The 12,003-nt window shown below is 69.5% G+C and overlaps 2 protein-coding genes across 2 annotated transcripts; one reads left to right on the top strand and one right to left on the bottom strand.

The window, feature by feature from the left end:
* The first annotated feature begins 2,113 nt into the window (after positions 1 to 2,113).
* LOC112122846 (potassium channel subfamily K member 6-like) lies at positions 2,114 to 4,035 on the top strand. The gene is made up of 2 exons (XM_024221556.3): positions 2,114 to 2,444; positions 3,473 to 4,035. The coding sequence occupies exons 1-2, from the start codon at positions 2,129 to 2,131 to the stop codon at positions 3,709 to 3,711; spliced, it is 555 nt and encodes a 184-aa protein (XP_024077324.1). The 5' UTR covers positions 2,114 to 2,128; the 3' UTR covers positions 3,712 to 4,035.
* Positions 4,036 to 5,373: 1,338 nt separating this feature from the next.
* LOC113405931 (HHIP-like protein 1) lies at positions 5,374 to 11,704 on the bottom strand. The gene is given in 11 exon segments (XM_029914461.1): positions 5,374 to 5,481; positions 5,483 to 5,825; positions 6,165 to 6,438; positions 6,682 to 6,764; positions 6,915 to 6,996; positions 7,467 to 7,612; positions 8,052 to 8,178; positions 8,590 to 8,918; positions 9,547 to 9,690; positions 9,867 to 10,513; positions 11,438 to 11,704. Coding segments are annotated over 11 exon segments (2,550 nt in total).
* Positions 11,705 to 12,003: the final 299 nt, after the last annotated feature.

Here is a 12,003-nt window from a genome sequence, read left to right as displayed (position 1 = left end):
GATGGACCCCAGGAGTCCTGGTTCCCAGCCCCCCTGTTCTAACCACTGGGCCCCACTCCCCTTCCAGTGCAGGGGATGGACCCCAGGAGTCCTGGCTCCCGGCCCCCCTGTTCTAACCACTAGGCCCCACTCCCCTGCCAGTGCAGGGGATGGACCCCAGGAGTCCTGGCTCCCTGATCTAACTCAGGAGCCCACACAGCTCAGTTAGTCCTTGGCTGGTTTAGGCCAAAAGGGTGACAGCTGCCTCTGGCTCATGTGACTCGTGGCTGGCCCCATGTGCTGTTGGAAACGCTGAGGCAGCTGCTGGCTGGCTGGCCAGGAAGGGAGAGCGGGTCCCAGCCCAGCTGAGCACTGCCAAGCTCCTGACAGAGAGTGTGGGGCAAGCGCCGCCCCCCGCCCTGTAGCCGGCCCGGGGGCTCTTGGTGCTGGTGGCCCGGGACTCTGGGACTCTTTCCCCGCACCTGTACCGGGGGTTCTGAGCCGAGCCCTGGCAGGGAGGGGGTTAACCCGGACCTGAGCTGGGCCCGGGCGTTCTGGCCCTGCCTGGGGCTGGCACCGAGCCAGGCAGTCCTGCTTGCCAGGCCGAGGGCGTGTGCGTTACCAGCGCCCGGCCCCAGTGACGCCATGGCGGGGGCTCTGCCCATGGGGCTTGGTGCCCTGGGGGCCTGAGGCAGCTGTGTGACCGCACAGCTGGGCTGGACCTGGGTACCACGGGGCACCGTCCCAGGGGGGATGGTCCTGTGGTGCCTCCCTTCCGGGTGTCTGCTGCATGGCGCGGGGGGGGGGGGGGGTAGACATGCCTGTCTGTCCCGCCGTGTCTGTCTGTCTCCAAGGGTTGGTGCTGAAGCTGGGAACTGTCTGGCTCTGTCAGTACATCAGCCCCTCCGCTGCCCACAGCCGGCCTGAGCGTACTCCCGGCGGGACTCCTGGGTCCCCAGGCAGCCTGCCCGCGCGGGGGATCCCAGGGCAGGGAGGTCGGGAGGCTCCGGCTGACGCAGAGCGAACTCTGCCCCATGCCTGCCTTGGGTCAACACGCCGAGTAAACAGCTCCCTGACAGCTGGGAGGGGAGTCTGTCTGTCTCCAAGGGGGGGTGCTGAGGCGGGGAAGGCCCTAACGGGGCCGCTTCGGGGCTGGGGCCCCGGGCCCGCGGGGGGGGGGCCGGGGCTCTCCCGTGTGCCTCGCCCCGCCCCCCCCCCCCCAACCCGGATTCACCCCCACAGCACGGGTGTCTCCCTGGTGTTCGGCCCCAGCCCCTGGTGCGGATTGACTAAGGGGCCGGGCGCTCAGCCTGTCTGGACCCCGGGTCAAGCAGCCAGGCTGCAAATGCTGCCTGGAGCCCTGCCCGGAGTGGGGAGTGGCGGATCGGGGCCAGTCCCTGGGGTAGGAAAGGCCTGGGGACGCAGCCCTGGCTTTGCCTCTGGATTAGCGGCGGGTGCGGCGCTGCCGCCCCCCCTCCCCCCGCCCCCCACGGAGCCTTTCACTGCCCCCGGCAGCCGCCTAATTGCCCGGCTTAGAACCCACCTGGGCGTGAAATCCCATTACCCAGTTCCCCGCGCTGGAGCTGTTCCCGGAGCCGGCCTCACGCAGAGCCCAGGGGGGGTACGAAGCCTGGGACCTGCTGGACTGAGCCAGGGGCTGCACAGGGCAAGGCTGAGCTGGGAGCCAGGACTCCTGGGTTCTCTCTCCAGCTCTGGGAGGGGAGTGGGGTTTAGTGGTTAGAGCAGGGGGGGGCTGGGTGCCAGGACTCCTGGGTTCTCTCCCCAGCTCTGGGAGGGGAGTGGGGTTTAGTGGTTAGAGCAGGGGGGGCTGGGTGTCAGGACTCCTGGGTTCTCTCCCCAGCTCTGGGAGGGGAGTGGGGACTAGTGGTTAGAGCAGGAGGGGCTGGGAGCCAGGACTCCTGGGTTCTCTCCTCATCTCTGACACTGACCCTGTGGGATGCCAAGCATAGTTCTTTTGCCTGTCTGTGCCTCAGTTTCCCATGGGGAGACCCCTACACACACGTGGGGGTAACATCCTCTTCCCTGTCGTGTCATCCCCCCCCGTCCAGGCTACGGCTACACCACGCCGCTCTCAGACTCCGGCAAGGCCTTCTGCATCTTCTACGCCCTGCTGGGGGTGCCCTTCACCATGCTGGTGCTGACGGCCACGGTGCAGCGCCTGGCCCGGCTCTTCACCCACCGGCCCCTCGAGTACCTGCAGCTGCGGTCTGGCTACAGCCACCAGGCGCTGGCCCGGGCCCACTTCCTGCTGCTGCTGCTGGCCGTGCTGGTCACCTTCTTTCTGCTGCCGGCCGCCGTCTTCAGCACCCTGGAGGAGACCTGGAGCTACCTGGACGCCTTCTACTTCTGCTTCATCTCGCTGTGCACCATCGGGCTGGGCGACTACGTGCCGGGCGAGCAGCCCGGGCAGAAGCTGCGGGCGCTCTACAAGGTCTCAGTCACCGGTGAGCAGCGGGCTGGGGGGGCAGCTCCGCTGGGGGGGTTCTCATGGGCGCGCTCCGAGCGAAGTCAGGCAGGACCCTCATCCTGGTGCGTCTGCCCTCAGGGCACTGGCACCAGGGCAAGGAGCCTGCTTGGATCTGACCTGGGAGCATTCAGCCCCCTGGTCCCCCACAGGGACGCCTGGGGGAGCCTCGCACCCCCCAAAGGGCCCTGCCCCCCACTCCCCAGTCAGCCGTGACTCAGCCAGCGTGGAGAACAGGTTTATTAGTCACCAGGACACTGCGGAGGACAGAACTCGTTAGCACAGGCAGCAGGAAGCTACAAAAAGGCCGGGGGGTGGGGAGGGGCTACCCCACACACACACAGTCCTGACCAGCCCAGCCCCTGACACACCTGCTGCCCCTCCTCCTCCTGGGCAAACCGGTCACTGTCCCCACCTCTGGCGCAGCTGCCAGGTTAGAGAGTCCGGCCCACGCACCTGCCTGCTTGGGTCCCTGCAAAAACCACACCCCCTTGTCCCACCACCGAGGTCCCTGTGTCATACACAGGGGAAAACGAGGCACACAGTGCTCATGCAAAAGGTTACGGGAAACCCCCCACCCCCACTTTGTCACAGGTGTCTAGGGGGCAGGTACCTGGGTGGGGGAGGGGAGAGGGGGCCCCTGTAGCCTCGCAGGGCACAGTCCGGGGAGACTTGGGTGCAGCGTCTGTGTGTCTGTTAGAGTCATTTCAAGCCAGCCGGGCTGATGGCCCGTGGGGACGGCTACATCCTGAACATTACCTAGGGTACACTGGAGTTCGGTGGGTGAGAGCAGGGGGGCTGGGAGCCAGGACTCCTGGGTTCTGTTCCCGGCTCTGGGAGGGGAGTGGGGACTAGTGGTTGGGGGGGGGGGGGGGGGGGCAGGACTCCTGGATTCTGTTCCCTACTTGCTGTGTGCCGGGGCCTGGCCCAGCGGGGGCAGCGCCGCTATAGCTCCAGGGGCTGACCCCAGGTCCCCACAGGGGCTGACGCCCTCTCGCTCTCTCCCAGTGTACCTGCTGCTGGGGCTGATGGCCGTGCTGCTGGTCCTCCAGACCTTCCACAAGGCGGCCGACCTGCACGGCCTCACCGACCTCCTCCTGCTGCCGGCCGATCAGCACAGCGACCAGGAGCCCATCCTGGAGTCCGAGGGGACGCCGGAGGAGCTGGCCCCGGGCGCGAAGCCCCCACCTGCCAGTGCCCAGCTCAACACGGGCAGCCGTGCCAACTACTCCTCCATCAGCAGATAGCGTCAGCCCTGCCCTGGGTGCGGGCGCTGGCTGGCGCGGGGAGGGGGCTCTGTTTGCGGGGCAGTTCCCTGCAGGGACCGTGCCTGTGTCTGAAGCAGGCTCTGGCTTGGGCCCGGGCAGCGGGCGGAGTTGGGGGCTCTTGCACGGCTCCTGGCTGCATGTTGTGGGGGAGCTCGCGCAGGGTTTTAATCAACACGTCCCTGTTTTAAGCGGCCGTTCGCCCTGTTTTATCCCAGGGCAGGTGCCTGGGACCTGCCCTGTTTCCCAGACCCACCCCAGGCAGCCCTGCCGAGCTGGGGACCCTTGGAGCCGGCTGCGCTGGACCCAGCCTGGGCCGTCACCTCCGGCGCCGCAGGCTCTGGCTGACGGAGGGAGGGGGAAGGCAACGTGCTGGGGCCTGGCCCAGGCTCAGGTTGAGCAAATCCTGTACATGCCCAAGGCTTGGGGTCAACGCCCCTCCTGCCCCCAAAAACAGTACCCCTCCACCCACACCAGCTCTGAGCCACCCTCCCCCGAGCCCAGGGCAGGGGGCTGCCTCCAGCCCCTCCCGCAAGAGGCAGCCTGTCACGGGGCACCCGCAAGGGAGTGAAAAGCCCCTTTCCCTGGGGGGCCCAGCCCTGGGAGCGGGGATCCCCGGCAGGGCCTGCAAGGTGCTGCCTTTGGGGTGGGGTGACTTTCTGGTGTTTTGGCAGGAGCCAGAGGGGGTGGGGAGCGGTGCTGGGTGTGGGGCCCAGTGTCCCAGGCCTGGGGGGCCTGGCTGTGATGCGACGGCAGCTGGACTCTGCCAGGAGCCGGGTTGAACAGTCATGGGGGGGTTGCCTGGCACCGCTCAGGGAGGGTTCTGGGGCCACCACATGGGCCTGGCCCCTGTGGGCATCTGCCAGGGTCTCTGCCCGGCTGCTGCTGCCACTCCATGGCGCCAGGTGCAGGACAGAGCGTAGCAAGACGGGCATGGCCCACGAGGGGTGATGGCCCCTCCCACCCTGCCCTGACAGGGCGTCGCGTGTCGAGTGGCAGCGCGTGTCGAGTGGCAGCGCCCTCTGCTGCCCCGGGAATCAGCCTGGGGGGCACGGGGGGGGGGGGGGGGAGGGGAGAGGGTCCCGAGGGGGAACCCCCGGGGCACTGGCCCAAACACGCGCCCCTGGGAATTCCCCCCCCCCCCCCGCCCCGGGTGTGCCAGCTGCGGGGGGCATGGCACCCAGCACGGATGGTCACCAGGAGTCTGAATAAAACATTGCTGGAAGGAGCTGGTGGCATGGTATTGTTCTCACCCGGCCCTGGCCCTACGCGCCCTGTCCCTGCTCAAGGCAGGGTAGAGCCAACAATCGAACCCAGGAGTCCTGGCTCTCCACAGACCCCTCCTCCCAGCAGTGGGGATAGAACCCAGGAGTCCTGGCTCTCCACCCCCCCTGTCAGAACCGACCCCCCCCAGTGGTGGGGGTAGAAGCCCCCCCATTCTAAGCCCCCCACCATAAAAGGGAAGCAGGAACCCTGAACAGCTGTCCCGGGGGGGGTGGGGGCCTCTGGGCCACGTGGCTCCCAGGTCCCTGTAGCTGGGGGGGAAGTAGGGGCTGGGGGGGCTGGGCCCTGTCACCCCCACCCAGCCCAGCCCCCAAACCCCGCCCCCCTCCAGAGCCCCGGGCGGCAAGAAGGAGGCAGAAGTTACAGGCCTTGGGCCCCTCTGCTCCCCCTCGGCCGCTCCTGGCGCTCCGGGTCCCCGCACACCACCCCCACGTCCTCGCTGTGGGCGCAGTCGTGCTGCTCGGGGGGGGGCGCTCCGGCACTCCAGCAGGCTGCGCTCCGAGCCTTGGCACTGCACGTCGTCCAGCAGGATGGGCAGCGTGGCCCCTTGCCCGAACTCCGCCCGGCGCGCCACCCTCACCGCCTGCCCGTAGCCCAGCTGACGGCACACCACAGCGGCTGCCCGCCCGTCGAACCGATCGTCGCAGACTGTGCCCCACTGGGCCCCCACCAGGATCTCCAGCCGGCCCCGCCCAGGCGCTGCACCCCTGTGCACCAGCCGCACCGTGCCAGGGGGCAGCTGCCGGGCGGGGCCCTTGGCCCCCAGCCGCCTCCGGGGTCCCCTCTTCCTGGGGTGGTGCCCAGCCGCTCGCCTGGGAGGGTGGGGGGTGGCAGGGGGTGGCAACGTTCTATGGGGCAGCTGCGGGTTGGGGGCTGGGGAGGTTGTGGGGGGTGACCCTGTGATGGGGGAAAGATGGGGGCTGGAGGAAAGGTGGAGGTTGGGGGCTGGGTGGGTTGTGGGGGGCCACCCCGTGCTGGGGGAAAGATGGGGGTTGGGGGGCAGCCAGGGGATGGGGGAAAGATGGGGGTTGGGGGCTGGGTGGGTCGTGGGGGGTGGCCCAGTGCTGGGGGGATGGTGGGGGTTCGGAGGCTGGGAGGCGCGGCTTTGTGGGCTGCTCTTGGCCTCCAGACGCTCCAGCAGCTGCTGGTACCAGTTGGGGGTGGTGGGGGGCAGGCTCGGCCCTGGCCGGGGTGTGGGAAGTGCCTGCAGCACCCCACAGTCTGGGCGAGCCGGGGGCCTGGCAGGTACAGCTGGGCTGGGCCGAGGGGTGGGCAGGGCCGAGGGCTCTGGGCCTGTGCAGGGGGGGCTGTGGCCCGGGGGGGGGGGGTCGGGCGCCGGGGGGGGTCCAGCTGTTCCCATTGGTTCTGAGCCGGTGCCAAGCCGTGGGGTGGTCACTGCGGGCGGTGGGGCCGGTGTGATGAATTCTGCAACAGGAAGGGGGGCCTCATTTGGGATACAGCTCTGCCCCCCACCACGTTTATCCCCCATTTACAGAACAAACGTACAGAACTGACCCCCCCAGTGAGTCGGCACCAGAGCCAGGGAGAGAACCCAGGAGTCCTGGCTCCCAGCCCCCTGCCCCCCCTCCCAATGGCCCAGCAGCTTCCCAGAGACCTCAGCCAGCTGCAGTGGTGACCCCCGCCCCGGCTCGGTCCCCCCGCACTCACTCTGTGTTGGGCGGAAGTGGATCAGCTTCCCTTGGATGGGGACGGGCACGGGGCTGATCCCGCACTGTCCGGGGGACGCCCGCCTGCGGGGAGAGACACCCGTTACAGGGGGCCCGTGCACAGCCCCCCCCCCGCATGCTGGGAGCCAGCCAAGCCATGTCAGAGTGAGACGGGGCCACGCCTTGCCCATGAACCTGCCAGGGCCAGCGGGCAAAGGGGGGGACAGTAGGTACCTGGAGGGGTCCACGATCCGGTACAAGATCCCAGCCGGCACGGCTGCACTGGCGATGGCCGTGGCGAGGAAATAGAGCTCCCCTGCGGGGACAGCGGGGTTAGTAACTGGCCACCAAGTCCTCCCCTCAGGGGAAACTGAGGCACGGGAGGGAGGCCACAAGTTTGTGGAAGCAACAAGAATAGAACCCAGGAGTCCTGGCTCCCGGCATTACCCCCTCCATTCTCCTCCACTGGACCCCAGACCCCTCCCAGCACTGGGGCAAGAACCCAGGAGTCCTGGCTCACAACCCCCACTGGACCCCAAACCCCTCCGAGCACCGGAGCGAGAACCCAGGAGTCCTGGCTCACAACCCCCACTCTCCCCACCAGACCCCAAACTCCTCTCAGCACCTGGGCGAGAACCCAGGAGTCCTAGCTCCCAGCCCCCATGGGACCCCAGACCCCTCCGAGCACCGGGGCGAGAACCCAGGCGTCCTGGTGGAGCGCTGGCTCTAGGCTGCCAGGGTCCCAGCCAGCCCCCTTGCTGTCCTGGCTGTGCCCCCCCCGCTCACCGGCCTCGTCCTCGGCGAAGGAGATGATGTGGGGCACGTGGTGGTTGAGGAGGCCGGGGAAGGCGCAGGTCTGGCCCTGGCCCATGCACACCTCCTTGTAGTGCCAGTGCCCGGAGCCAGCCTCCTCCCGCAGCGACATCAAGCGCCTGGGGGGAGACGGAGCCATGGGGATGGGGGTCAGTAACCAACACGAGCCATGGGGGGGGGCTGTACCCACCCCCTTCCATAGGAGCCGTGGGGACAGTTGTATTGCCCCCTGCAGCCCCCCTGGGCGCTCCGGGTCAGGAACTTCCCCCTCCCCACATCCCCACAAGGCAGAGTCTGTCCCGGGGGAGGGGGGGTGGTTCTGTGTCCCATGCAGAAAATCCCCCTCATCCGTGGGGCACACTGGTCAGGGAGACGTCCTGAGAGCAGTTAGGGGGCAGCCCCATAGCCCTGTGGGCCATGGACACGTGCCCACACAGCCCCCCGGATGGGTCCCCAGCAGGGTATGACTCCCCGCGCCGTGTGCTACCGGAGTGCTCCCCCTAGCCTGCAGCAGTAGCAGGCTGTTCTCCCTGGGCCCGTCCCAGGGGCCCAACCTACCCGCTCATGAAGTCCCCGAAGATGTAGAGGCCGCGCAGGTTGGGGCTGTGGCAGCCACGGTACACGTAGCCCCCCGTCACCGAGCGCCCCAGCTCGTGCGAATAGGCGAATATGGGGGGGACGTCGTCTGCAAGACACGGCGCGGGAGGAGCTCAGCTGGGGATCAGGGGGCAGCAACCCCCACGGCCCCTGCTCGATGCAGCCTCCCTCTCCCGCCCCACGGTGCTGGCACCAAGGGGGTGTAGGGGGGCCCACAAGGGTTTATTGTACCTGGGACCCCAGAGTAACAGGTCCCAAAGTCCTTTCCCTGCCCCCTCCCCCCCCAAGCCATCCGGTCCCCTGACCTGGGCCTGGGTGGAGACAGTGCCCCCCTGAAGGGACAGGCCCCTGCCCCATTCCCACCCCCCTGAGCCAGCCAGTCCCTGCCTGGGGCCGGATGGGAGCCGGTGCCCCCCGAAGGGACAGGCCCGTCCGGCCCATGATGCCCCCCAAGGGGAGAGGCCCGTCAGGCCCATGGTGCCCCTCGGCGCGGCCATACCGAGCGAGGCGTTGGCACACAGTGCCTGGTCATAGCAGGCGAACCCTTCCTTCGCCCGCCAGCCAAAGTTGGCGCCCGGCACGATGACGTCCACCTCCTCGTACTTGTTCTGGCCCACGTCCCCGCAGAAGATGCGCCCGCGCCCGGCACCGCTGGCGGGGTCGCCCCTGTCCACGGAGCAGCGCCACATGTTCCGCACCCCGTAGGCGTAGACCTCAGGCCGGGCCCCAGGCTCCCCCACAAAGGGGTTGTCGGGCGGGATGCGGTAGGGGGGGCCGTCGGCCCCTGGCTCCACGTCGATCCGCAGCACCTTGCCCAGCAGAGACGACCTAGGAGAGAGGCAGGGGAGCTGGGAACAGACGCTGCAGGGGCAGAGCCGGGGGATCAGGGCCCCAGGGGGTTCAGGAACAGACCCGGGGGCTGGGACCGGGGGGATCAGGACCCCAGGGGGTTCCGGAACAGACACTGCAGGGGCAGAGCCGGGGGATCAGGGCCCCAGGGGGTTCAGGAACAGACCCGGGGGCTGGGACCGGCGGGATCAGGACCCCAGGGGGTTCAGGAACAGACACTGCAGGGGCAGAGCTGGGGGAGGATCAGGGCCCCGGGAGGGGGACAGGAAATCAGGGGTTCAGGGGAACTGCCCCACACAGCGCCAGCCAGTCTGCACTTTGGCCACCAGGTGGCAGAAAGGAGCCAAGTTCTCACCTATCAAGACCTGCCCGCCCAGGAACATTTCCCCTAAAATCTCCCCCCCCCCCCCCAATTTCCTGCAAGGGGGCATCTCCCCCAACGTCCCATGCCGCCCCCACCAGGGCCCCTTCATGCCCCATGCTGCCCCCCGGAATCCTCCAACATCCCCTACTGCCCCTGGGGCCCCCCAATGCCCCATGCTACCCCCAGCCCCCCCAACATCCCCTGCTGCCCCTGGGGCCCCCCAACGCCACCCCCGGCTCTCACTTGTTCTGGGCGTTGCCGAAGGCTCCGAAGGGGTCCCCCGCTCGCCCCCCGTCCCCCGTGAAGATGTAGAGCAGCTCGTCGGCCCCGAACAGCAGCTGCCCCCCGTTGTGGTTCGACGCCGGCTGCAGCACCTCCAGGAGGATCCTGCCAGGGAGAGGAGCCGGGTGAAGGGGGGGCACCCCGAACCGGTGGGGCAGATGGAGCGGGGAGGAAGGAGCTGCATGACAGGGGGCTGGCTCAGGAGTGGGGGGGATGGGGGGGCTGGGAGCCCGGACGCCTGGGTTCTGCCCCCAGGAGTGCCCAGGCGGGAGGCCACTCACCTCTCGGAGCGGGGGTCGGCGGTGTTGGGGTCGTGGGCCGAGACGTGGAACTGGGAGACGCGGATGGTCTCGTGGGGCCCGGCGCGGGCGGAGTAGTAGACGTAGAAGGTGCGGGTGGCGCGGAAGCGGGGGTGGAAGGCCAGGCCCAGGAAGCCCCGCTCGTCGCCCGCCCAGGGCGAGGTGAGCACGGCCGCCCGCAGGTCCAGGAAGGGACGCGCGGCCCGTGAGCCGTTGGCCAGGAAGACCCAGACGCAGCCCCGCTGCTCGGCCACGAAGAAGCGGTGGGAGCCGTCCCCGGCGTGCGCCATGGCCACGGGGTTACGCAGCCCGTTGGCCACCTCCCGCAGGCAGAGCTGCAAGCAGCCGCGGGCGCCCTCCCGCACCCGGCCCAGCCCCTGGCTCAGCGCCGTGCTGCCCAGCACCGCCGGGTAGCAGTAGGTGGGGTCGCCCAGCTCCAGGGCGCCGCAGAAGCGGGCGCGGTCGCCCTCCAGCGCCAGGCTGGCAGGGTCCTCGGTCAGGAGGCTCAGCACGGAGCGGCACCGCAGCCAGAAGGCCGTGCAGTACGCGGGGCACAAGCCGGGCAGCGCCCGCACCGGGGAGCTCACATCCTCCGCGTCGTACAAGTGGGCAGCGTAGGGAGAGCACTCCTGCAGGGGCGGGGCAGGGGGTTAGCTGGAACCCAGGAGTCCGGGCTCCCAGCCCCCCCTGCCCTAAGCCACCAGAGCCCGCTCCCCTCCCGGAGCTGGGGAGAGAACCCAGGAGTCCGGGCTCCCAACCCCCCCTGCCCTAAGCCACCAGAGCCCGCTCCCCTCCTGGAGCCGGGGAGAGAACCCAGGAGTCCGGGCTCCCAGACCCCTGGATTGAAGGGCTGTGTGGGGTCTGGTGGCTGGGGCGGGGGTTCAGGACTCCTGGGTTCTGTTCATGCCGGGCCTGCTGAGACCAGACCTCCAAGGGGTGGGGGGCTGGGGACAGGCTGGGAATGGGCCCACGTGTAGCCTCCCAGCTAGAACCGCCGGGTGAGGTCACCCATGTCCCAGCCTAGACAGGATGTGGGGAGGGCTGGGCCAGGCCTGGAGCCGTCTGGAGCCGCGGGGAGGGGGTGCCAAGGGCACCCAGCTGGGCACGTGTCCCACGGAGCTGCTGGGGGTCCCCTGGCTCCCTCGCCAGGCATATGGGGCAGCAGCCTGATGCGGCCTGGTGCCTGGCGCTGTACGTGTCCCCCCTCCCCAGGAGCCCAGGGCAGCTGGGGGAGGCGCATCTCGGGAACTTGGGCACCCAGGCTGGGAGCTGGGGAGCTGGGGACCAGCGTCTCTAGCCCAGCCTGGAGCCCCCCACTGCCCCCCTGCCCCCCCCCCGTGCAGTCACTGCTAATGGGGCCGCCCAGGCTGATGCGGGGGCAAGTGAACAGGGCCCCCAGGGCTCAAAGGGCTCCCCCATGTCTGTACGTGGGGGTGAAACGGGAGAGGGGCAGAGCCCCAGCAAACCTGACATCGGGGCCAGAGTTCCCTTGACCGCCCCCCCCATCCCACCGCCCCGCTCCCCCACCAGCCCCCCCCCCCCCGCCCGCTCACCTGGCACACCAGGTCACGCAGGAAGTGCCCGCAGCTCTGTAGGCCGGCGGGGTCCAGGAAGCTGCCCAGCACCTGGAACCTGGCGCTCAGCCGGGCGTCCCGCCGGCCGTCGCAGCAGCCGAAGGCGGAGTACTCGGGGCAGAAGGCCAGGGGCTGGGGGGGCTGGAAGGGCGGCTTGTAGTCCAGGCACTGGGGGTGGGGGAGGACCCAGGGGTCCTGGCCCAGCAGCAGCAGCAGGGCCCCCAGCGCTGTGGCCCTGGGCCCCATGGCAGTGCCCTGCGTGGGGGGCTGCCGGCGGCTCCGCCCGCGCCGGCTGGGAACACGTGTGCAGGGGAGCCGGGCCAGGCCTGTAATAGCAGGGTGAGCCTGGCGGGAGGCGCTGGAGGGGGGAGCATTAACCCCGCACACCCCAGCCTGCTGCACACGGGGGCTGGCTGGGCGCGGGGGTGGGGGCTCCGTGGGGAGTCAAGGACAATCCCTGCGTGTAGGGAGTGGGGGGCTGGGAGCCAGGACTCCTGGGTTCTCTCCTCACTCTGGGAGGGGAGTGGGGGCTGGTGGCGTAGAGC

The sequence above is a fragment of the Terrapene carolina genome, unplaced genomic scaffold (assembly GCF_002925995.2).
Source record: "Terrapene carolina triunguis isolate 2854851 unplaced genomic scaffold, T_m_triunguis-2.0 Scaffold51676, whole genome shotgun sequence".
In the NCBI taxonomy this organism is placed as follows: domain Eukaryota; kingdom Metazoa; phylum Chordata; order Testudines; family Emydidae; genus Terrapene; species Terrapene triunguis.
Note: the sequence above shows the minus strand (reverse complement) of the source record. Positions and strands in the feature narration are given on the sequence as shown.

Coding starts and splice junctions, on each gene's coding strand:
- LOC112122846 (XM_024221556.3), top strand. CDS start 2,129: ATGCTGGTGCTGACGGCCACGGTGCAGCGCCTGGCCCGGCTCTTCACC. Junction 2,445..3,472: donor CTACAAGGTCTCAGTCACCG/GTGAGCAGCGGG, acceptor GCTCTCTCCCAG/TGTACCTGCTGCTGGGGCTG.